Source organism: Tachypleus tridentatus, chromosome 2, assembly GCF_004210375.1.
Source record: "Tachypleus tridentatus isolate NWPU-2018 chromosome 2, ASM421037v1, whole genome shotgun sequence".
Classification (NCBI taxonomy): domain Eukaryota; kingdom Metazoa; phylum Arthropoda; class Merostomata; order Xiphosura; family Limulidae; genus Tachypleus; species Tachypleus tridentatus.
The window spans coordinates 11,618,879-11,644,929 of NC_134826.1; the positions used below are offsets into that span (position 1 = coordinate 11,618,879).

The 26,051-nt window shown below is 31.9% G+C and overlaps 1 protein-coding gene across 1 annotated transcript; it reads left to right on the forward strand.

Annotated features, from left to right (window-relative positions):
* Positions 1 to 4,968: 4,968 nt before the first annotated feature.
* On the forward strand, positions 4,969 to 25,822 carry LOC143238129 (neuronal acetylcholine receptor subunit alpha-7-like; the record flags this gene model as incomplete). The annotated part of the gene is made up of 4 exons (XM_076478094.1): positions 4,969 to 5,173; positions 6,479 to 6,565; positions 8,562 to 8,671; positions 25,259 to 25,822. Coding segments are annotated over 4 exons (855 nt in total), but the record flags the coding sequence as incomplete, so codon positions are not given.
* Between the last annotated feature and the right edge of the window lie 229 nt (positions 25,823 to 26,051).

A 26,051-nucleotide genomic window follows, 5' to 3' on the forward strand; every position in this document is an offset into this window, starting at 1 on the left:
CTTTCCTATGTGTCACAGTGGTCTCATGTTTTGAGCTTGGTCTCTTTCTCTATGTTTAACAGTATTCTTGCTTGTTTCTAGCTTCGTCTCTTTCCCTATGTGTCACAGTGGTCTCATGTTTTGAGCTTGGTCTCTTTCTCTATGTTTAACAGTATTCTTGCTTGTTTCTAGCTTCGTCTCTTTCCCTATGTGTCACAGTGGTCTCATGTTTTGAGCTTGGTCTCTTTCTCTATGTTTAACAGTATTCTTGCTTGTTTTCTAGCTTCGTCTCTTTCCCTATGTGTCACAGTGGTCTCATGTTTTGAGCTTGGTCTCTTTCTCTATGTTTAACAGTATTCTTGCTTGTTTCTAGCTTCGTCTCTTTCCCTATGTGTCACAGTGGTCTCATGTTTTGAGCTTGGTCTCTTTCTCTATGTTTAACAGTATTCTTGCATGTTTCTAGCTTCGTCTCTTTCCCTATGTTGTCACAGTGGTCTCATGTTTTGAGCTTGGTCTCTTTCTCTATGTTTAACAGTATTCTTGCTTGTTTCTAGCTTCGTCTCTTTCCTATGTGTCACAGTGGTCTCATGTTTTGAGCTTGGTCTCTTTCTCTATGTTTAACAGTATTCTTGCTTGTTTCTAGCTTCGTCTCTTTCCCTATGTGTCACAGTGGTCTCATGTTTTTTGAGCTTGGTCTCTTTCTCTATGTTTAACAGTATTCTTGCTTGTTTCTAGCTTCGTCTCTTTCCCTATGTGTCACAGTGGTCTCATGTTTTGAGCTTGGTCTCTTTCTCTATGTTTAACAGTATTCTTGCTTGTTTCTAGCTTCGTCTCTTTCCCTATGTGTCACAGTGGTCTCATGTTTTGAGCTTGGTCTCTTTCTCTATGTTTAACAGTATTCTTGCTTGTTTCTAGCTTCGTCTCTTTCCCTATGTGTCACAGTGGTCTCATGTTTTGAGCTTGGTCTCTTTCTCTATGTTTAACAGTATTCTTGCTTGTTTCTAGCTTCGTCTCTTTCCCTATGTGTCACAGTGGTCTCATGTTTTGAGCTTGGTCTCTTTCTCTATGTTTAACAGTATTCTTGCTTGTTTCTAGCTTCGTCTCTTTCCCTATGTGTCACAGTGGTCTCATGTTTTGAGCTTGATCTCTTTCTCTATGTTTAACAGTATTCTTGCTTGTTTCTAGCTTCGTCTCTTTCCCTATGTGTCACAGTGGTCTCATGTTTTGAGCTTGGTCTCTTTCTCTATGTTTAACAGTATTCTTGCTTGTTTCTAGCTTCGTCTCTTTCCCTATGTGTCACAGTGGTCTCATGTTTTGAGCTTGGTCTCTTTCTCTATGTTTAACAGTATTCTTGCTTGTTTTCAACTTCGTCTCTTTCCCTTTGTTCTCGTTATTTTACGTTAACTAACAAAATGGTGATTGATGTAGTTAAAATGTTTAGGTTTTGATTATTTTACATTAACTAAGACATGATGGTGTAGTTAAAATGTTTAGTTTCTGGTTGTTTAAGTTAAATGAAAAATGATGGTTTAGTTAAAATGTTTAGTTTCTGGTTGTTTAAGTTAAATGAAAAATGATGGTTTAGTTAAAATATTTAGGTTCTGGTTATTTAAGTTAAATATGAAGAATCAACCTTTCGTTAAAAGTTGTTTAGAAAGTGGTTTTGTTGGAGCAAAGTATCCCAACTGAACTGTCTATATTCCATTAGTCTTAAGAAAACAAAAGTAACTTTATCTTAAAATTACTTACTCTCTGTACATTTATAATGGATTGTTTATTTTGTAAAGAAATTTTTGGTTTAATCTCTAGCTGGATAAAAGTTCTGCACAAAGTGGAAAAAAAATACTTGCCTAGTTTCTGAATCACGAAAATATCAATGTATTTTGAGTACAATAGGTAATATTTTCCACTAAAGGATTCAGTCAGGTTTTATATAAGTCATATTATTTACAGTAGGTGTCTGTGACTTGTTGGCAATAAATTTAAACAATAAACAAACAACACACAGTTTACTTATTTTAAAATAATAGATTAAAAGAAGCCAAAGGTATACATAAATATTCGTTGTACAGTTAATTACCACAACTCTATCCAGAACTTTAAATAATTGTCGCTTTCTCGTTAAAAGCAACACAAAAATGGTTCAGTTGCTTTAAAACAATTGACAAAACGAATTATTCTTCTCTACTCTGTTTTACAACACAACTTGTGATCATTTCATTTTAAAATCGCCACTACATGCTATATAATTAAACTCACAAACTAGCATTCGAATTCGAACAACATTTTAAGCGTATTTATACCTCGACAGAAGTGTAAAACATTCCATGCATTAGTAGATATTATGATACAATAATATAACAATCGCCAGTTGATAACTACAGAACTACACAATGTATGATTCGTAAACAGTTACGTAAACAAACATGTGATAAACTATCGTTTATATAACTAATTAAATTTAACACTGGCACTTTATACATTACCTAAATCGTAATAATCACGTTAATCTTAAATCGAAACAGTTGTACAGGTTAATAAAATCAGCTAATTTTTAAAGATTACTATATTTAACAACATTAGATAACTTTTAAAGATTACTATATTTAACAACATTAGATAACTTTTAAAGATTACTATATTTAACAACATTAGATAACTTTTAAAGATTACTATATTTAACAACATTAGATAACTTTTAAAGATTACTTTATTTAACAACATTAGATAACTTTTAAAGATTACTATATTTAACAACATTAGATAACTTTTAAAGATTACTATATTTAACAACATTAGATAACTTTTAAAGATTACTATATTTAACAACATTAGATAACTTTTAAAGATTACTATATTCAAGATTTTAGGGTGAACAATATTTATTAATGGATTTTTTGACTTTTCAAATAGAGAATCAAACTTCATCAGTTGAAGTGTCGTATAACCCTGTGTTCGCCTTCAGAACTACATTACTAAATGTAGTAATTAAACAGAAAAAAAAATGAAATAAATCGGTGAAAAGAAAAACGTTAAGTTGTTAATGGTTTTGTTAGATAACTTCGCCGGAAGCATTTCTAAATGCTAGGCGACAGTTTGCGATAATTAAAACATAGAATTACTCCACGTCAGAATACAAATACATCTTACGTTTTTTAATTGTGGTTGATATAATATTTCTATCTTTCTTCATGCCTCCAGAAAGAATTACTTCTAACATTTCTATAAGCTGATAAGGACATATTACCGAATTGTATAAGATTCGACAGTACCTGTTCTATAATGCTAATACATTCATAATTCATTACTTTTCCATAAGGTGAAAAGACTGTTATTTGCTTGTTTCCAGCTTCGTATCTTTCACTTTGTTTCACAGTATTCTCGCTTGTTTCTAGCCTGGTCTTTTTCCCTTTGTTTCACTGTTCTTGCTTATTTGTAGGTTGGTCTCTTTCCCTATGTGTCACAGTGGTCTCATGTTTTCAGCTTTCTCTCTTTCTCTATGTTTAACAGTATTCTCGCTTGTTTCTAGCTTGGTCTCTTTCCTCATGTTTCACAGTGTTCTCACTTGTTTCTACGTTGGTCTTTACGTATGTTTCACAGTGTTCTTGCTTGTTTCTAGCTTGGTCTCTTTCTCTTTGTTTCATAGCATTCTCACTTGTTTCTACGTTGGTCTTTACGTATGTTTCACAGTGTTCTTGCTTGTTTCTAGCTTGGTCTCTTTCCTCATGTTTCACAGTGTTCTCGCTTGTTTCTACGTTGGTCTTTACGTATGTTTCACAGTGTTCTTGCTTGTTTCTAGCTTGGTCTCTTTCCTCATGTTTCACAGTGTTCTCACTTGTTTCTACGTTGGTCTTTACGTATGTTTCACAGTGTTCTTGCTTGTTTCTAGCTTGGTCTCTTTCCTCATGTTTCACAGTGTTCTCACTTGTTTCTACGTTGGTCTTTACGTATGTTTCACAGTGTTCTTGCTTGTTTCTAGCTTGGTCTCTTTCTCTTTGTTTCATAGCATTCTCACTTGTTTCTACGTTGGTCTTTACGTATGTTTCACAGTGTTCTTGCTTGTTCTTAGCTTGGTCTCTTTATCTTTGTTTCACAGCATTCTCGCTTGTTTCTAGCTTGGTCTCTTTCCTCATGTTTCACAGTGTTCTCGCTTGTTTCTACGTTGGTCTTTACGTATGTTTCACAGTGTTATTGCTTGTTTCTAGCTTGGTCTCTTTCCTCATGTTTCACAGTGTTCTTGCTTGTTTCTAGCTTGGTCTCTTTCCTCATGTTTCACAGTGTTCTCGCTTGTTTCTACGTTGGTCTTTACATATGTTTCACAGTGTTCTTGCTTGTTTCTAGCTTGGATTTTACGTATGTTTCACAGTGTTCTTGCTTGTTTCTAACTTGGTCTCTTTCCTCATGTTTCACAGTGTTCTCGCTTGTTTCTACGTTGGTCTTTACATATGTTTCACAGTGTTCTTGCTTGTTTCTAGCTTGGTCTCTTTCTCTTTGTTTCATAGCATTCTCACTTGTTTCTACGTTGGTCTTTACGTATGTTTCACAGTGTTCTTGCTTGTTTCTAGCTTGGTCTCTTTCCTCATGTTTCACAGTGTTCTCGCTTGTTTCTACGTTGGTCTTTACATATGTTTCACATTGTTCTTGCTTGTTTCTAGCTTGGATTTTACGTATGTTTCACAGTGTTCTTGCTTGTTTCTAGCTTGGATTTTACGTATGTTTCACAGTGTTCTTGCTTGTTTCTAGCTTGGATTTTACGTATGTTTCACAGTGTTCTTGCTTGTTTCTAGCTTGGTCTCTTTCCTCATGTTTCACAGTATTCTCGTTTGTTTTTACGTTGGTCTTTACATATGTTTCACAGTGTTCTTGCTTCTTTCAAGGCTGGTCTTTTCGTATGTTTCACAGTGTTCTTGCTTGTTTCTGAGTTTCCCTGAGGTGTTTCTTCATTAAGCTGAAATGTAATTTTAGAAATAAATTTATTCTTTATTTTATTTAACGGTAGGCGTGACTGGAAAAAGGAATGTTATATATTACGCTTGCTGCCCAGAGCCATACGTAGACATTACATTTTTCATCCACATTCGTCGCCGAACTCTTTACTACGGGTTCAACCTAATTATTCCATGTGTGCTCATTTCGTCAATGGCTCTTCTAGGGTTCACTCTTCCTCCCGACTCTGGAGAAAAGCTCACATTAGGTAGGTCTCTCGCAAGAAACCTGTTCTCTAAACATCACCTATTATAACGTCGGTTTCAGGATAGTACGTTTGATTTAAATGTATGGTATGTATTGATGTTTTTTGTACTGACAACTAAAGAATTTGATTTTTAAGTATAAAATGCACTGAAATTATAATAAGTCTAAATATTGTCTCTCTGTCTCTATGAATTTCTGGTATTTAATATTTTAAGTCATGTGTAAGAAACACAAAATATGTCATCTTTCACGTGCGATATTCATGTAAAAACCATTGGCAAAGCTCTAAGTCTGAAAAATTATAACGATAAAATCCTGGTTTAGATACCTGTGGTAATCCTAGAAGAGATATTCATTGTGCAGTAAATAAAATAAGTAAATAAACTAACTATGTTTTATACGTTTGTGTTGTAACATTAAATAATACATTACCCTAAAATAAGAATTACTTTTAATAATTGACGTATAAAGAAATATTTAAATAATAATAAAATGAACGTTAAACAAATTTCTTAACTCTGCTAGCTCATATTTTCCCATTACTTAGTTTTTTATTAGACACATTTCCAACATAAACAACATCGGTCCTGTGTGAGAACGTCAGTTAACGACCGGTTTTACCTAGCGGTTTCTCCTTTTTGCAACATTCCAAAGCACTTGTTATTGTAATGTTAGAATTAATGGCAGAAAACTATTACGTCTTATTCTGATTCTCAGACTTTTTGTAAAATATTGTGAACATTGTAGTCGTTTATCGTGTTTTATCGATCACGTAACGTTTCATAAGTTTCAGACTGTTTACCACCTTATTTTACCGCGTGACAAGCGAAACCTTTCTTGTAATATTTGGCATTATTATTTTTGTTATCTCTGCTTTCAACTAAAAGTATCATTTACTGTCACAACTCAATATTGAACAACTTGCAGGAGTTAAATTAATATTAACAAAAACTGTTGAAATATTCCACGATAATAAGGACAATTTGATGGACTGAAGTTGAAATAAAAATAATGTTTCCAGATTTAAACTATGGTAAGTTGGGTTAGTTTTAAAATCACGTTTTATAAAAGAACACCTAATTAGCTATTTAAATATCAGATTATTGGAAGCTCAGTAACCATCTTTGGTACTTCAGGTTTTTTATCCCCTTTAACTAAGCCTAATGTCACATTGTGCTTATATTATTACCTATACGTCATCATTGTTTGCCTCTCCTAAAGTTACTGATCTGTTACTTTCCATTGAGCTTTTGTTATTCCATCTAATGGATTACATAATTTCAAAGTTTGATTTTTGTCATTGCAGGGGTAACAATACTATTGTCTCTTATGGTCTTTCTCCTACAATTGGCTGAAACAATGCCACCTACATCTGACGCTGTTTCTATTGTAGGTACGTGTTTTGTATTGCATATTGTGTTTTATTAAACAGAAAACCTACAATATTATGTCGAAAGCGAGAAAAAGTGTTCGTGTACTCGCAAACTTGTATGACAATTTATAATGATATACTTAAGATAAGAGAGTGATCCATCAACTAATAATTGTCATAATTAAAAAAGGTTTTCCTGATTCATTTAACAGAACCGAAAAAATATCTTAACTGTAATACAAATGTGCTAATAATCAAAGGTTGCCTTAATATATGTAAAAGGAAAAAGTAGAAAAAAAAACTGGGTTTCATGTACTCATGGACTAATGTAATTCAAGTTTATCCTAATACATGTAAGAGAAAAGAAAGAAGAAACTAGGTTTCATGTACTCATGGACTAACGTAATTCAAGTTTATCCTGATACATGTAAGAGAAAAGAAAGAAGAAACTGGGTTTCATGTACTCATGGACTAACGTAATTCAAGTTTATCCTGATACATGTAAGAGAAAAGAAAGAAGAAACTAGGTTTCATGTACTCATGGACTAACGTAATTCAAGTTTATCCTGATACATGTAAGAGAAAAGAAACAAGAAACTGGGTTTCATGTACTCATGGACTAACGTAATTCAAGTTTATCCTGATACATGTAAGAGAAAAGAAAGAAGAAACTAGGTTTCATGTACTCATGGACTAACGTAATTCAAGTTTATCCTGATACATGTAAGAGAAAAGATCGTATAAAACTAACAGATATTTACCGCCTACTTGTAGACTAATGTAAAAGTGATATAAAACTAACAGATATTTACCGCCTACTTGTAGACTAATGTAAAGTGATATAAAAACTAACAGATATTTACCGCCTACTTGTAGACTAATGTAAAAGTGATATAAAAACTAACAGATATTTACCGCCTACTTGTAGACTAATGTAAAAGTGATATAAAAACTAACAGATATTTACCGCCTACTTGTAGACCAATGTAAAAGTGATATAAAAACTAACAGATATTTACCGCCTACTTGTAGACTAATGTAAAGTGATATAAAACTAACAGATATTTACCGCCTACTTGTAGACTAATGTAAAAGTGATATAAAACTAACAGATATTTACCGCCTACTTGTAGACTAATGTAAAAGTGATATAAAACTAACAGATATTTACCGCCTACTTGTAGACTAATGTAAAAGTGATATAAAAACTAACAGATATTTACCGCCTACTTGTAGACTAATGTAAAAGTAATATAAAAACTAACAGATATTTACCATATACTTGTAGACTAATGTAAAAGTGATATAAAACCTAACAGATATTTACCATATACTTGTAGACTAATGTAAAAATGATATAAAAACTAACAGATATTTACCATATACTTGTAGACTAATGTAAAAGTGATATAAAAACTAACAGATATTTACCATATACTTGTAGACTAATGTAAAAGTGATATAAAAACTAACAGATATTTACCGCCTACTTGTAGACCAATGTAAAAGTGATATAAAAACTAACAGATATTTACCGCCTACTTGTAGACTAATGTAAAAGTGATATAAAAACTAACAGATATTTACCGCCTACTTGTAGACTAATGTAAAAATGATATAAAAACTAACAGATATTTACCGCCTACTTGTAGACTAATGTAAAAGTGATATAAAAACTAACAGATATTTACCGCCTACTTGTAGACTAATGTAAAAGTGATATAAAAACTAACAGATATTTACCATATACTTGTAGACTAATGTAAAAGTGATATAAAAACTAACAGATATTTACCGCCTACTTGTAGACTAATGTAAAAGTGATATAAAAACTAACAGATATTTACCGCCTACTTGTAGACTAATGTAAAAGTGATATAAAAACTAACAGATATTTACCATATACTTGTAGACTAATGTAAAAGTGATATAAAAACTAACAGATATTTACCATATACTTGTAGACTAATGTAAAAGTAATATAAAAACTAACAGATATTTACCATATACTTAACAGGTACTTACTTCGCTTGCATCATGATCATGGTAGCGTTTTCTGTCGTCATGACAGTGGTTGTTCTAAACTACCACCATAGAAGCCAAGACACGCACGAGATGCCTAATTACGTAAGTTCTACACTTCGTTTTCACAAACATCTGATCAGAACAAGTCCAGAGGTTGAGTTCGTTATATTACAACGTTTTGATGCCCACCATTACGTTCTTATAGTCCATTACGTCACGTTCAGTCATGCTCTGTATCTGACGGACAGTGCACTTTGACAATAGTCCCGCAGCATAGACTTCGCTTCTAAAACATCCATTGTAAGGTTGCTATGTCAAAAACGCACCACTCCTACCTGCAAGCTTTCCATAATTCATTGAATATACAGGACGACAATTTGCCAGTTCTTGTTTTAAAAGTCCTATTTTTTTGCACATAATCCATCGATTTGAGCAGTTTGTGTACGTATAAAATAACATAAATTCCCGTTTTATTTTTGAGCTGCTTAAGTTATGCAATTATTTAACGAAGTGTACAACGTGAAGTCTTATCTTGGTAAACCCACCATGTGGGCCTAATTTCCAAACAGTGGCCTTTATTAATTATATTTCATGTGGATGGCTATTGTCACTGATATGATGTACAAAATTCGAAGATTCTCACCAGTTAACCTCTCCACACTTTACTTACCACATCTGTAATACAACTTGTTTCTTTCCTCTCTTTGTTTTTGTAGGGAAGGCGTCCTGGTGCTCCAGGTAGATCCATATTCCTTTGTTTTTCAATCTTATTAAGTACAAACGATGTTTTGTGTATTTTTTGAAGTTCACACAAAGCTTCTCGAGGGCTATCTGCACTAGCCATCCCTAATTTAGCAGTGTAAGACTAGAGGGAAGGCAGCTAGTCATCACCACCCACCGCCAACTCTTGGGCTACTCTTTTACCAACGAATAGTGGGATTGACCGTCAAATTATAACGTCCCCACGGCTGAAAGGGCGAGCATGTTTGGCGCGAAGGGGATGCGAACCCGCGACCCTCAGATTACGAGTCGCACGCCTTAACACGCTTGGCCACGCCGGGCCAAGTACAAACGATGTCTTGGTCTCAAATCTGAACACATCTTTATCATCCAAGTTTATGGTTTTCTTTCGTCGAAAGAACCTTTTTAAAATACTTCCCAAAAGCGACCAGTTTTCGGCGGCAACACATTACCTATGAAACGGTAAACACTAACAAAATATGATTCCTACATATATATTTATATATTATATTAGTATATTAATAAATTACTCCTCTTCTGACGTATAACACCATTTGTAGCGACTGACTCCTGACTACATTACGTACAACACCATTTGTAGCGACTGACTCCTGACTACATTACGTACAACACCATTTGTAGCGACTGACTCCTGACTACATTACGTACAACACCATTTGTAGCGACTGACTCCTGACTTCATTACGTACAACACCATTTGTAGCGACTGACTCCTGACTACATTACGTACAACATAATTTGTAGCGACTGACTCCTGACTTCATTGATTTTCGATATTAATATGTCATTTGCTGCCAACTAATATATTGCATTTCCATCTTATTCAAGAGGGTTTGTTTGTTTGTGTGAAGCTAAGCACAAAGCTACACAGTGGGCTCTTCCCACCACGGGTATCGAAATCCTTTGTAAGTCTACAGACATACCGCTGTGCCATACCGCCTACCGTATTTAGGTAGGACCCAGAAGAGGAGGCTCAGCCCCAGAGCCCATGATCTTAATAGGGGTCCATTGATAATTTTATTCTGTATAAAATTACATGGGATTTTGGGCCCACAAAACTTATTAACTCCTGTCCCCACACAACCTTAAATCCACCACTGGGGGCTGTTCAAGGAAGAATGATTTGTTATTAAATAACCTCGTTATATTTTCTCCTCCAAGCTCTCCCTTCCCCTTAGCTTGCTCAGCGGTAAGGCTGGGAGCTAGAAAAGCTAAAAATCAGGTTTCGATACTCAAAATGGAATAGCACAGATAGTCCTCTTATTATTAGATAATTATGTAGATTTCTATTTAGTAATCAAACTAGCCATCTTAGCGAATAATTATGTAGCTTTCTATTTAGTAATCAAACTAGCCATCTTAGCGAATAATTATTTGTTATAATCCCTATTCCTTGCTGTAAAATAGCATGAATTATTGGTTGACAGATAATATAATATTCTCTCTTTCAAACGACCACAGCAGGTCATTGACTTCTGGATGGTAATATTTGTTATTTCATTTTTTCGGCCTACTAATGTGTCCTGTAACGTTTTCACACTCTCTTGTCCGAGATATGTGTCCTGTGACGTTTTCACACTCTCTTGTCCGAGATATGGGTCCTGTAATGTTTTCACACTCTCTTGTCAGAGATATGGGTCCTGTAAAGTTTTCACACTCTCTTGTCAGAGATATGTGTCCTGTAACGTTTTCACACTCTCTTGTCCGAGATATGTGTCCTGTAACGTTTTCACACTCTCTTGTCAGAGATATGTGTCCTGTAACGTTTTCACACTCTCTTGTCAGAGACATGTGTCCTGTAACGTTTTCACACTCTCTTGTCAGAGATATGTGTCCTGTAACGTTTTCACACTCTTGTCAGAGATATGTGTCCTGTAACGTTTTCACACACTCTTGTCAGACATATGTGTCCTGTAACGTTTTCACACTCTTTTGTCAGAGATATGTGTCCTGTAACGTTTTCACACTCTCTTGTCAGAGATATGTGTCCTGTAACGTTTTCACACTCTCTTGTCCGAGATATGTGTCCTGTAACGTTTTCACACTCTCTTGTCCGAGATATGGGTCCTGTAATGTTTTCACACTCTCTTGTCAGAGATATGGGTCCTGTAAAGTTTTCACACTCTTGTCAGAGATATGTGTCCTGTAACGTTTTCACACTCTCTTGTCCGAGATATGTGTCCTGTAACGTTTTCACACTCTCTTGTCAGAGATATGTGTCCTGTAACGTTTTCACACTCTCTTGTCAGAGATATGTGTCCTGTAACGTTTTCACACTCTCTTGTCAGAGATATGTGTCCTGTAACGTTTTCACACTTTCTTGTCCGAGATATGTGTCCTGTAACGTTTTCACACTCTTGTCAGAGATATGTGTCCTGTAACGTTTTCACACTCTTGTCAGAGATATGTGTCCTGTAACGTTTTCACACTTTCTTGTCAGAGATATGTGTCCTGTAACGTTTTCACACTCTTGTCAGAGATATGTGTCCTGTAACGTTTTCACACTTTCTTGTCAGAGATATGTGTCCTGTAACGTTTTCACACTCTCTTGTCAGAGATATGTGTCCTGTAACGTTTTCACACTTTCTTGTCAGAGATATGTGTCCTGTAACGTTTTCACACTCTCTTGTCAGAGATATGTGTCCTGTAACGTTTTCACACTCTCTTGTCAGACATATGTGTCCTGTAACGTTTTCACACTTTCTTGTCAGAGATATGTGTCCTGTAACGTTTTCACACTCTCTTGTCAGAGATATGTGTCCTGTAACGTTTTCACACTCTCTTGTCAGAGATATGTGTCCTGTAACGTTTTCACACTCTCTTGTCAGAGATATGTGTCCTGTAACGTTTTCACACTCTTGTCAGAGATATGTGTCCTGTAACGTTTTCACACTTTCTTGTCAGAGATATGTGTCCTGTAAAGTTTTCACACTCTCTTGTCAGAGATATGTGTCCTGTAACGTTTTCACACTCTTGTCAGAGATATGTGTCCTGTAACGTTTTCACACTCTCTTGTCCGAGATATGTGTCCTGTAACGTTTTCACACTCTCTTGTCAGAGATATGTGTCCTGTAACGTTTTCACACTCTCTTGTCAGAGACATGTGTCCTGTAACGTTTTCACACTCTCTTGTCAGAGATATGTGTCCTGTAACGTTTTCACACTCTTGTCAGAGATATGTGTCCTGTAACGTTTTCACACACTCTTGTCAGACATATGTGTCCTGTAACGTTTTCACACTCTTTTGTCAGAGATATGTGTCCTGTAACGTTTTCACACTCTCTTGTCAGAGATATGTGTCCTGTAACGTTTTCACACTCTCTTGTCCGAGATATGTGTCCTGTAACGTTTTCACACTCTCTTGTCCGAGATATGGGTCCTGTAATGTTTTCACACTCTCTTGTCAGAGATATGGGTCCTGTAAAGTTTTCACACTCTCTTGTCAGAGATATGTGTCCTGTAACGTTTTCACACTCTCTTGTCCGAGATATGTGTCCTGTAACGTTTTCACACTCTCTTGTCAGAGATATGTGTCCTGTAACGTTTTCACACTCTCTTGTCAGAGATATGTGTCCTGTAACGTTTTCACACTCTCTTGTCAGAGATATGTGTCCTGTAACGTTTTCACACTTTCTTGTCCGAGATATGTGTCCTGTAACGTTTTCACACTCTTGTCAGAGATATGTGTCCTGTAACGTTTTCACACTCTTGTCAGAGATATGTGTCCTGTAACGTTTTCACACTTTCTTGTCAGAGATATGTGTCCTGTAACGTTTTCACACTCTTGTCAGAGATATGTGTCCTGTAACGTTTTCACACTTTCTTGTCAGAGATATGTGTCCTGTAACGTTTTCACACTCTCTTGTCAGAGATATGTGTCCTGTAACGTTTTCACACTTTCTTGTCAGAGATATGTGTCCTGTAACGTTTTCACACTCTCTTGTCAGAGATATGTGTCCTGTAACGTTTTCACACTCTCTTGTCAGACATATGTGTCCTGTAACGTTTTCACACTTTCTTGTCAGAGATATGTGTCCTGTAACGTTTTCACACTCTCTTGTCAGAGATATGTGTCCTGTAACGTTTTCACACTCTCTTGTCAGAGATATGTGTCCTGTAACGTTTTCACACTCTCTTGTCAGAGATATGTGTCCTGTAACGTTTTCACACTCTTGTCAGAGATATGTGTCCTGTAACGTTTTCACACTTTCTTGTCAGAGATATGTGTCCTGTAAAGTTTTCACACTCTCTTGTCAGAGATATGTGTCCTGTAACGTTTTCACACTCTTGTCAGAGATATGTGTCCTGTAACGTTTTCACACTTTCTTGTCAGAGATATGTGTCCTGTAAAGTTATCACACTCTCTTGTCTAAAGATGCTTTCATTGACTAATCATAACACAAGGTTTCAGATCCTTTCCAATACCATTTCTATTTTTGATCTGACTAGTCTTCTAGTGGTGCTGGTGTGTTTTTAAGCATGCAATGTTCGCGTTTATTTGTTAAGTATTAATAGGCCGTCCTAAGTAGGCACGGTATTGCCTTAGATGATCAACTTAAGAAGTAAGGCCGTTTCTATTAATAGTGATTTAGCGGTAACTGGCTCGCGAACTGTGCTTGTGCAAATGACGTCATATAACTACAGACAAGAAGTCTACAACTGTCAGTCGCCATGTTCACCGGTATTGTTAAATGACAAACTTGGTTACCTCTTTTCTCGTTGCTAGTGGGGAAAATGTATTTTAGATTTGTTACTTTAATAAAAATATCATAATATTTAAAAAGAGAAACACAGAAGGAATAATTTTGGAGAAAACTAGATGTAATATTTTAATGTAATAATTACTGCACAGCTTAGCCTGTGTTGTTCGTCTAGCCTTTACTCTGGAGTTTATATCTAAAAATGAATTATTAACAAACATCCAGTGTGTTAGCATGTTTTACAAATGTATTATTAACAAACTTCCAGTGTGTTAGCATGTTTTACAAATGTATTATTAACAAACATCCAGTGTGTTAGCATGTTTTACAAATGTATTATTAACAAACTTCCAGTGTGTTAACATGTTTTACAAATGTATTATTAACAAACATCCAGTGTGTTAGCATGTTTTACAAATGTATTATTAACAAACATCCAGTGTGTTAGCATGTTTTACAAATGTATTATTAACAAACATCCAGTGTGTTAGCATGTTTTACAAATGTATTATTAACAAACTTCCAGTGTGTTAGCATGTTTTACAAATGTATTATTAACAAACATCCAGTGTGTTAGCATGTTTTACAAATGTATTATTAACAAACTTCCAGTCCAGTGTGTTAGCATGTTTTACAAATGTATTATTAACAAACATCCAGTGTGTTAGCATGTTTTACAAATGTATTATTAACAAACATCCAGTGTGTTAGCATGTTTTACAAATGTATTATTAACAAACATCCAGTGTGTTAGCATGTTTTACAAATGTATTATTAACAAACATCCAGTGTGTTAGCATGTTTTACAAATGTATTATTAACAAACATCCAGTGTGTTAGCATGTTTTACAAATGTATTATTAACAAACTTCCAGTGTGTTAGCATGTTTTACAAATGTATTATTAACAAACATCCAGTGTGTTAGCATGTTTTACAAATGTATTATTAACAAACATCCAGTGTGTTAGCATGTTTTACAAATGTATTATTAACAAACATTCCAGTGTGTTAGCATGTTTTATTATTAACAAATGTATTATTATTATTAACAAACATCCAGTGTGTTAGCATGTTTTACAAATGTATTATTAACAAACATCCAGTGTGTTAGTGTTTTACAAATGTATTATTAACAAACATCCAGTGTGTTAGCATGTTTTACAAATGTATTATTAACAAACATCCAGTGTGTTAGCATGTTTTACAAATGTATTATTAACAAACATCCAGTGTGTTAGCATGTTTTACAAATGTATTATTAACAAACATCCAGTGTGTTAGCATGTTTTACAAATGTATTATTAACAAACTTCCAGTGTGTTAGCATGTTTTACAAATGTATTATTAACAAACATCCAGTGTGTTAGCATGTTTTACAAATGTATTATTAACAAACTGTGTGTTAGCATGTTTTACAAATGTATTATTAACAAACATCCAGTGTGTTAGCATGTTTTACAAATGTATTATTAACAAACATCCAGTGTTAGCATGTTTTACAAATGTATTATTAACAAACATCCAGTGTGTTAGCATGTTTTACAAATGTATTATTAACAAACATCCAGTGTGTTAGCATGTTTTACAAATGTATTATTAACAAACTTCCAGTGTGTTAGCATGTTTTACAAATGTATTATTAACAAACATCCAGTGTGTTAGCATGTTTTACAAATGTATTATTAACAAACTTCCAGTGTGTTAGCATGTTTTACAAATGTATTATTAACAAACATCCAGTGTGTTAGCATGTTTTACAAATGTATTACAAACATCCAGTGTGTTAGCATGTTTTACAAATGTATTATTAACAAACATCCAGTGTGTTAGCATGTTTTACAAATGTATTATTAACAAACATCCAGTGTGTTAGCATGTTTTACAAATGTATTATTAACAAACTTCCAGTGTGTTAGCATGTTTTACAAATGTATTATTAACAAACATCCAGTGTGTTAGCATGTTTTACATTATTAACAAACATGTATTATTAACAAACATCCAGTGTGTTAGCATGTTTTACAAATGTTATTAACAAACTTAGTGTGTTACATGTTTTAACAAACATCCAGTGTGTTAGCATGTTTTACAAATGTATTATTAACAAACATCCAGTGTGTTAGCATGTTTTACAAATGTATTATTAACAAACTTCCAGTGTGTTAGCATGTTTTACAAATGTATTATTAACAAACATCCAGTGTGTTAGCATGTTTTACAAATGTATTATTAACAAACATCCAGTGTGTTAGCATGTTTTACAAATGTATTATTAACAAACATCCAGTGTGTTAGCATGTTTTACAAATGTATTATTAACAAACATCCAGTGTGTTAGCATGTTTTACAGTGTGTGTTAGCATGTTTTACAAATGTATTATTAACAAACATCCAGTGTGTTAGCATGTTTTACAAATGTATTATTGTGTTAGCATGTTTTACAAATGTATTATTAACAAACATCCAGTGTGTTAGCATGTTTTACAAATGTATTATTAACAAACATCCAGTGTGTTAGCATGTTTTACAAATGTATTATTAACAAACATCCAGTGTGTTAGCATGTTTTACAAATGTATTATTAACAAACTTCCAGTGTGTTAACATGTTTTACAAATGTGTGTTATTATTAACAAACATCCAGTGTGTTAGCATGTTTTACAAATGTATTATTAACAAACATCCAGTGTGTTAGCATGTTTTACAAATGTATTATTAACAAACATCCAGTGTGTTAGCATGTTTTACAAATGTATTATTAACAAACATCCAGTGTGTTAGCATGTTTTACAAATGTATTATTAACAAACATCCAGTGTGTTAGCATGTTTTACAAATGTATTATTAACAAACAGTCATGTTTTACAGTATTATTAACAAACATCCAGTGTGTTAGCATGTTTTACAAATGTATTATTAACAAACATCCAGTGTGTTAGCATGTTTTACAAATGTATTATTAACAAACATCCAGTGTGTTAGCATGTTTTACAAATGTATTATTAACAAACATCCAGTGTGTTAGCATGTTTTACAAATGTATTATTAACAAACATCCAGTGTGTTAGCATGTTTTACAAATGTATTATTAACAAACATCCAGTGTGTTAGCATGTTTTACAAATGTATTATTAACAAACATCCAGTGTGTTAGCATGTTTTACAAATGTATTATTAACAAACATCCAGTGTGTTAGCATGTTTTACAAACATGTATTATTAACAAACATCCAGTGTGTTAGCATGTTTTACAAATGTATTATTAACAAACATCCAGTGTGTTAGCATGTTTTACAAATGTATTATTAACAAACATCCAGTGTGTTAGCATGTTTTACAAATGTATTATTAACAAACATCCAGTGTGTTAGCATGTTTTACAAATGTATTATTAACAAACATCCAGTGTGTGTTTTACAAATGTATTATTAACAAACTTCCAGTGTTTTACAAATGTATTATTAACAAACATCCAGTGTGTTAGCATGTTTTAAAATGTATTATTAACAAACATCCAGTGTGTTAGCATGTTTTACAAATGTATTATTAACAAACATCCAGTGTGTTAGCATGTTTTACAAATGTATTATTAACAAACATCCAGTGTGTTAGCATGTTTACAAATGTATTATTAACAGTGTGTTAGCATGTTTTACAAATGTATTATTAACAAACTTCCAGTGTGTTAGCATGTTTTACAAATGTATTATTAACAAACATCCAGTGTGTTAGCATGTTTTACAAATGTATTATTAACAAACATCCAGTGTGTTAGCATGTTTTACAAATGTATTATTAACAAACATCCAGTGTGTTAGCATGTTTTACAAATGTATTATTAACAAACTTCCAGTGTGTTAGCATGTTTTACAAATGTATTATTAACAAACATCCAGTGTGTTAGCATGTTTTATTACAAATGTATTATTAACAAACATCATGTTTTACAGTGTGTTAGCATGTTTTACAAATGTATTATTAACAAACATCCAGTGTGTTAGCATGTTTTACAAATGTATTATTAACAAACATCCAGTGTGTTAGCATGTTTTACAAATGTATTATTAACAAACATCCAGTGTGTTAGCATGTTTTACAAATGTATTATTAACAAACATCCAGTGTGTTAGCATGTTTTACAAATGTATTATTAACAAACATCCAGTGTGTTAACATGTTTTACAAATGTATTATTAACAAACATCCAGTGTGTTAGCATGTTTTACAAATGTATTATTAACAAACATCCAGTGTGTTAGCATGTTTTACAAATGTATTATTAACAAACATCCAGTGTGTTAGCATGTTTTACAAATGTATTATTAACAAACATCCAGTGTGTTAGCATGTTTTACAAATGTATTATTAACAAACTTCCAGTGTGTTAGCATGTTTTACAAATGTATTATTAACAAACATCCAGTGTGTTAGCATGTTTTACAAATGTATTATTAACAAACATCCAGTGTGTTAGCATGTTTTACAAATGTATTATTAACAAACATCCAGTGTGTTAGCATGTTTTACAAATGTATTATTAACAAACATCCAGTGTGTTAGCATGTTTTACAAATGTATTATTAACAAACTTCCAGTGTGTTAGCATGTTTTACAAATGTATTATTATTATTAACAAACATCCAGTGTGTTAGCATGTTTTACAAATGTATTATTAACAAACATCCAGTGTGTTAGCATGTTTTACAAATGTATTATTAACAGTGTGTAACATGTTTTACAAATGTATTATTACAAACATGTGTGTTTTTACAAATGTATTATTAACAAACATCCAGTGTGTTAGCATGTTTTACAAATGTATTATTAACAAACATCCAGTGTGTTAGCATGTTTTACAAATGTATTATTAACAAACATCCAGTGTGTTAGCATGTTTTACAAATGTATTATTAACAAACATCCAGTGTGTTAGCATGTTTTACAAATGTATTATTAACAAACATCCAGTGTGTTAGCATGTTTTACAAATGTATTATTAACAAACATCCAGTGTGTTAGCATGTTTTACAAATGTATTATTAACAAACATCCAGTGTGTTAGCATGTTTTACAAATGTATTATTAACAAACTTCCAGTGTGTTAACATGTTTTATTACAAATGTATTATTAACAAACATCCAGTGTGTTAGCATGTTTTACAAATGTATTATTAACAAACATCCAGTGTGTTAGCATGTTTTACAAATGTATTATTAACAAACATCCAGTGTGTTAGCATGTTTTACAAATGTATTATTAACAAACATCCAGTGTGTTAGCATGTTTTACAAATGTATTATTAACAAACATCCAGTGTGTTAGCATGTTTTACAAATGTATTATTAACAAACATCCAGTGTGTTAGCATGTTTTACAAATGTATTATTAACAAACATCCAGTGTGTTAGCATGTTTTACAAATGTATTATTAACAAACATCCAGTGTGTTAGCATGTTTTACAAATGTTATTAACAAACATCCAGTGTGTTAGCATGTTTTACAAATGTATTATTAACAAACATCCAGTGTGTTAGCATGTTTTACAAATGTATTATTAACAAACATCCAGTGTGTTAGCATGTTTTACAAATGTATTATTAATTAACAAACATCCAGTGTGTTTATATGTTAGTTAATGTTTTACAAATGTATTATTAACAAACATCCAGTGTGTTAGCATGTTTTACAAATGTATTATTAACAAACATCCAGTGTGTTAGCATGTTTTACAAATGTATTATTAACAAACATCCAGTGTGTTAGCTTTATGTTTTACAAATGTATTATTAACAAACATCCAGTGTGTTAGCATGTTTTACAAATGTATTATTAACAAACATCCAGTGTGTTAGCATGTTTTATTAATGTATTATTAACAAACATCCAGTGTGTTAGCATGTTTTACAAATGTATTATTAACAAACATCCAGTGTGTTAGCATGTTTTACAAATGTATTATTAACAAACATCCAGTGTGTTAGCATGTTTTACAAATGTATTATTAACAAACTTCCAGTGTGTTAGCATTGTTTACAAATGTATTATTAACAAACATCCAGTGTGTTAGCATGTTTTACAAATGTATTATTAACAAACATCCAGTGTGTTACATGTTTTACAGTGTGTTATTATTTTACAAATGGCCACAAACATCCAGTGTGTTAGCATGTTTTACAAATGTATTATTAACAAACATCCAGTGTGTTAGCATTGTTTACAAATGTATTATTAACAAACATCCAGTGTTAGTAGCATGTTTTAACAAATGTATTATTAACAAAAACTCCAGTGTGTAAGCATGTTTTACAAATGTATATTATTAACAAACATCCAGTGTGTTAGCATGTTTTACAAATGATATTATTAACAAACATGCAGTGTAAGTTAGCATTTTTACAAATGTTATTATTAACAAACATCCAGTGTGTTAGCATGTTTTACAAATGTATTATTAACAAACATCCAGTGTGTTAGCATGTTTTACAAATGTATTATTAACAAACATCCAGTGTGTTAGCATGTTTTACAAATGTATTATTAACAAACATCCAGTGTGTTAACGACATGTTTTACAAACATGTGTGTTATTATTAATTAACAAACATCCAGTGTGTTAGCATGTTTTACAAATGTATTATTAACAAACATCCAGTGTGTTAGCATTTTTTGTTTTACAAATGTATTATTAACAAACATCCAGTGTGTTAGCATGTTTTACAAATGTATTATTAACAAACACTTCCAGTGTGTTAGCATGTTTTACAAATGTATTATTAACAAACATCCAGTGTGTTAGCATGTTTTACAAATGTATTATTAACAAACTTCCAGTGTGTTAACATGTTTTACAAATGTATTATTAACAAACATCCAGTGTGTTAGCATGTTTTTTAAATGTATTATTAACAAACATCCAGTGTGTTAGGCATGTTTTACAAATGTATTATTAACAAACATCCAGTGTGTTAGCATGTTTTTTACAAATGTATTATTAACAAACATCCAGTGTGTTAGCATGTTTTACAAATGTATTATTAACAAACATCCAGTGTGTTTAGCATGTTTTACAAATGTATTATTAACAAACTTCCAGTGTGTTAACATGTTTTACAAATGTATTATTAACAAACATCCAGTGTGTTAGCATGTTTTACAAATGTATTATTAACAAACATCCAGTGTGTTTAGCATGTTTTTTTTACAAATGTATTATTAACAAACTTCCAGTGTGTTATGCATGTTTTACAAATGTATTATTAACAAACATCCAGTGTGTTAGCATGTTTTACAAATGTATTATTAACAAACATCCAGTGTGTTAGCATGTTTTACAAATGTATTATTAACAAACATCCAGTGTGTTAGCATGTTTTACAAATGTATTATTAACAAACATCCAGTGTGCAGTTTAGCATGTTTTACAAATGTATTATTAACAAACATCCAGTGTGTTAGCATGTTTTACAAATGTATTATTAACAAACATCCAGTGTGTTAGCATGTTTTACAAATGTATTATTAACAAACATGCAGTGTGTGTTGCATTGTTTTACAAATGTATTATTAACAAACATCCAGTGTGTTAGCATGTTTTACAAATGTATTATTAACAAACATCCAGTGTGTTGTTTGCATGTTTTACAAATGTATTATTAACAAACATCCAGTGTGTTAGCATGTTTTACAAATGTATTATTAACAAACCTCCAGTGTGTTAGCATGTTTTACAAATGTATTATTAACAAACATCCAGTGTGTTAGCATGTTTTACAAATGTATTATTAACAAACATCCAGTGTGTTAGCATGTTTTAACAAATGTATTATTAACACACTCCAGTGTGTTAACATGTTTTTTACAAATGTATTATTAACAAACATCCAGTGTGTTAGCATGTGTTTTACAAATGTATTATTAACAAACATCCAGTGTGTTAGCATGTTTTACAAATGTATTATTAACAAACATCCAGTGTGTTAGCATGTTTTACAAAATGTATTATTAACAAACACAGCAGTGTTAAAGCATGTTTTACAAATGTATTATTAACAAACATCCAGTGTGTTAGCATGTTTTACAAATGTATTATTAACAAACATCCAGTGTGTTAGCATGTTTTACAAATGTATTATTAACAAACATCCAGTGTGTTAGCAATGTTTTACAAATGTATTATTAACAAACATCCAGTGTGTGTTAGCATGTTTTACAAATGTATTATTAACAAACATCCAGTGTGTTAGCATGTTTTACAAATGTATTATTAACAAACATCCAGTGTGTTAGCATGTTTTACAAATGTATTATTAACAAACATCCAGTGTGTTAACATGTTTTACACAAAATGTATTATTAACAAACATCCAGTGTGTTAGCATGTTTTACAAATGTATTATTAACAAACATCCAGTGTGTTAGCATGTTTTTACAAATGTATTATTAACAAACATCCAGTGTGTTAGCATGTTTTACAAATGTATTATTAACAAACATCCAGTGTGTTAGCATGTTTTACAAATGTATTATTAACAAACATCCAGTGTGTTAGCATGTTTTACAAATGTATTATTAACAAACATCCAGTGTGTTAGCATGTTTTACAAATGTATTATTAACAAACATCCAGTGTGTTAGCATGTTTTACAAATGTATTATTAACAAACATCCAGTGTGTTAGCATGTTTTACAAATGTATTATTAATTAACAAACATCCAGTGTGTTAGCATGTTTTACAAATGTATTATTAACAAACATCCAGTGTGTTAGCATGTTTTACAAAAATTATTAGCATTTCAACAAACCTCCAGTGTGTTAGCATGTTTTACAAATGTATTATTAACAAACATCCAGTGTGTTAGCATGTTTTTACAAATGTATTATTAACAAACATCCAGTGTGTTAGCATGTTTTACAAATGTATTATTAACAAACATCCAGTGTGTTAGCATGTTTTACAAATGTATTATTAACAAACATCCAGTGTGTTAGCATGTTTTACAAATGTATTATTAACAAACTTCCAGTGTGTTAGCATGTTTAACAAATGTATTATTAACAAACATCCAGTGTGTTAGCATGTTTTACAAATGTATTATTAACAAACATCCAGTGTGTTTAGCATGTTTTACAAATGTATTATTAACAAACATCCAGTGTGTTAGCATGTTTTACAAATGTATTATTAACAAACATCCAGTGTGTTAGTTTCAAATGTATTATTAACATGTTTTACAAATGTATTATTAACAAACATCCAGTGTGTTAGCATGTTTTACAAATGTATTATTAACAAACATCCAGTGTGTTAGCATGTTTTACAAATGTATTATTAACAAACATCCAGTGTGTTAGCATGTTTTACAAATGTATTATTAACAAACATCCAGTGTGTTAGCATGTTTTACAAATGTATTATTAACAAACATCCAGTGTGTTAGCATGTTTAACAAATGTATTATTAACAAACATCCAGTGTGTTAGCATGTTTTACAAATGTATTATTAACAAACTTCCAGTGTGTTATACATGTTTTACAAATGTATTATTAACAAACATCCAGTGTGTTAGCATGTTTTACAAATGTATTATTAACAAACATCCAGTGTGTTAGCATGTTTTACATGTGTATTATTAACAAACATCCAGTGTGTTAGCATGTTTTACAAATGTATTATTAACAAACATCCAGTGTGTTAGCATGTTTTTTACAAATGTATTATTAACAAACTTCCAGTCTGTTAGCATGTTTAACAAATCTATTATTAACAAACATCCAGTGTGTTAGCAAGTTTTACAAATGTATTATTAACAAACATGCAGTGTGTTAGCATGTTTAACAAATGTATTATTAACAAACATCCAGTGTGTTAGCATGTTTAACAAATGTATTATTAACAAACTTCCAGTGTGTTAGCATATGCACTGACATCGATTTTTCTGGAAATCTACAGAAAATGTATGGAACCATCAAGACCACAGCTCTGTAATATAAAATGTTCGATATTTGGTTCATTAATAATTGTAACTGAAAGTAGTAATAATAATAATTGTAACTGAAAGTAGTAATAATAATAATAATTGTAACTGAAAGTAGTAATAATAATAATTGAAACTGAAAGTAGTAATAATAATAATAATTGTAACTGAAAGTAGTAATGATAATAATTGTAACTGTAAGTAGTAATAATAATTGTAACTGAAAGTAGTAATAATAATAGTAATTGAAACTGAAAGTAGTAATAATAATAATAATTGTAACTGAAAGTAGTAATGATAATAATTGTAACTGTAAGTAGTAATAATAATTGTAACTGAAAGTAGTAATAATAATAATAATTGAAACTGAAAGTAGTAATAATAATAATAATTGTAACTGAAAGTAGTAATAATAATAATTGTAACTGAAAGTAGTAATAATAATAATAATTGTAACTGAAAGTAAATAATAATAATAATAAAGTAATTGTAACTGAAAGTAGTAATAATAATAATTGTAACTGAAAGTAGGAATAATAATAATAATTGTAACTGAAAGTAGTCATAATAATAATAATTGTAACTGAAAGTAGTAATGATAATAATTGTAACTGTAAGTAGTAATAATAATTGTAACTGAAAGTAGTAATAATAATAATAATTGAAACTGAAAGTAGTAATAATAATAATAATTGTAACTGAAAGTAGTAATAATAATAATTGTAACTGAAAGTGGTAATAATAATAATAATTGTAACTGAAAGTAGTAATAATAATAATAATTGTAACTGAAAGTAGTAATGATAATAATTGTAACTGAAAGTAGGAATAATAATAATAATTGTAACTGAAAGTAGTAATAATAATAATAATTGTAACTGAAAGTAGTAATGATAATAATTGTAACTGTTTTACGTCTATTTAAAGTTTTACCATCATCCCAACGATCGCCTGACAAAACTGTCACTTTATGTTTATAGAGTGAATCAGACTGGCAACATTTCCACACAAAGCATTTTTAAAGCTTAGGTACTGAGTGATAATCCACAATCTGGGTTGAGTTATTCCTTATTCTGTTTATTTTCTTATCCTCAAATAAGTTCTTATGAACTTGCACGAGGTATTGTTTGTTAGACATTTTTTTTCATTGGCACATCATCTGATTTTCAAAAATAAAATACATTGTCATATATATCCTTTGTGTTCTTAGTAATAAATTATTGAAATAATAATTATCTTCTTTTGCAGATAAAAGCTTTATTTCTTGTTTGGCTTCCAAAGATTCTCAGAATGAGACGGTACGGTAAATATGAAGGTAAAAAGAAAACTGAAAAACGTAACAAAACCATAGAACTCGAGCTGAACGAGAGATGTTCGCGAAGCCTACTCGCTAACGTTCTGGACATTGACGATACTTTGCGACTGCAAAATAGTACCAGCGGCTACTTACAGGTGTCGTCCGGTGAAGAAACTTCGACAGTTCACACTTGCATCAGTATACAACGAGAACTGAATTCCATCTTGAAGGAACTGCGGTTTATAACGAATCGAATGAAACAAGATGATCAAGCGAATGACATCATAGCTGAGTGGAAGTTTGCAGCGATGGTTATAGACCGGATATGTCTCATTGCATTCTCTCTATTCGCAATCATATCATCTTCCGTTTGCCTTCTACAAGCGCCTCACCTTGTGGCTTAACACAAGTAAATTCATGTTGCAATGAAAGTTCCCCTCACGAACTTTGTTGTTTTTTATAGCGAGAAGGAGAATTTGATACGTTCTGCTAGGGGGCCTTTTAGATTGAGGTATCGACATCTTATTAAAATCTATGACACTTCCCAGTGTTGTGGAAAGGTAAAAGTTTGAAGTGCAGGACACTTTACAAATATCTCAAAATATCTACGTTCAAAATGATAACGTAAAACGAGCACATATTCCAATATTTCAACACTGGTTTACCTTCTGACCGTTGGTATAAACTATCGTAACTTCATTGAAACAACGTCAATAAAACCACGCTATCAAGATAGGTAGTTTC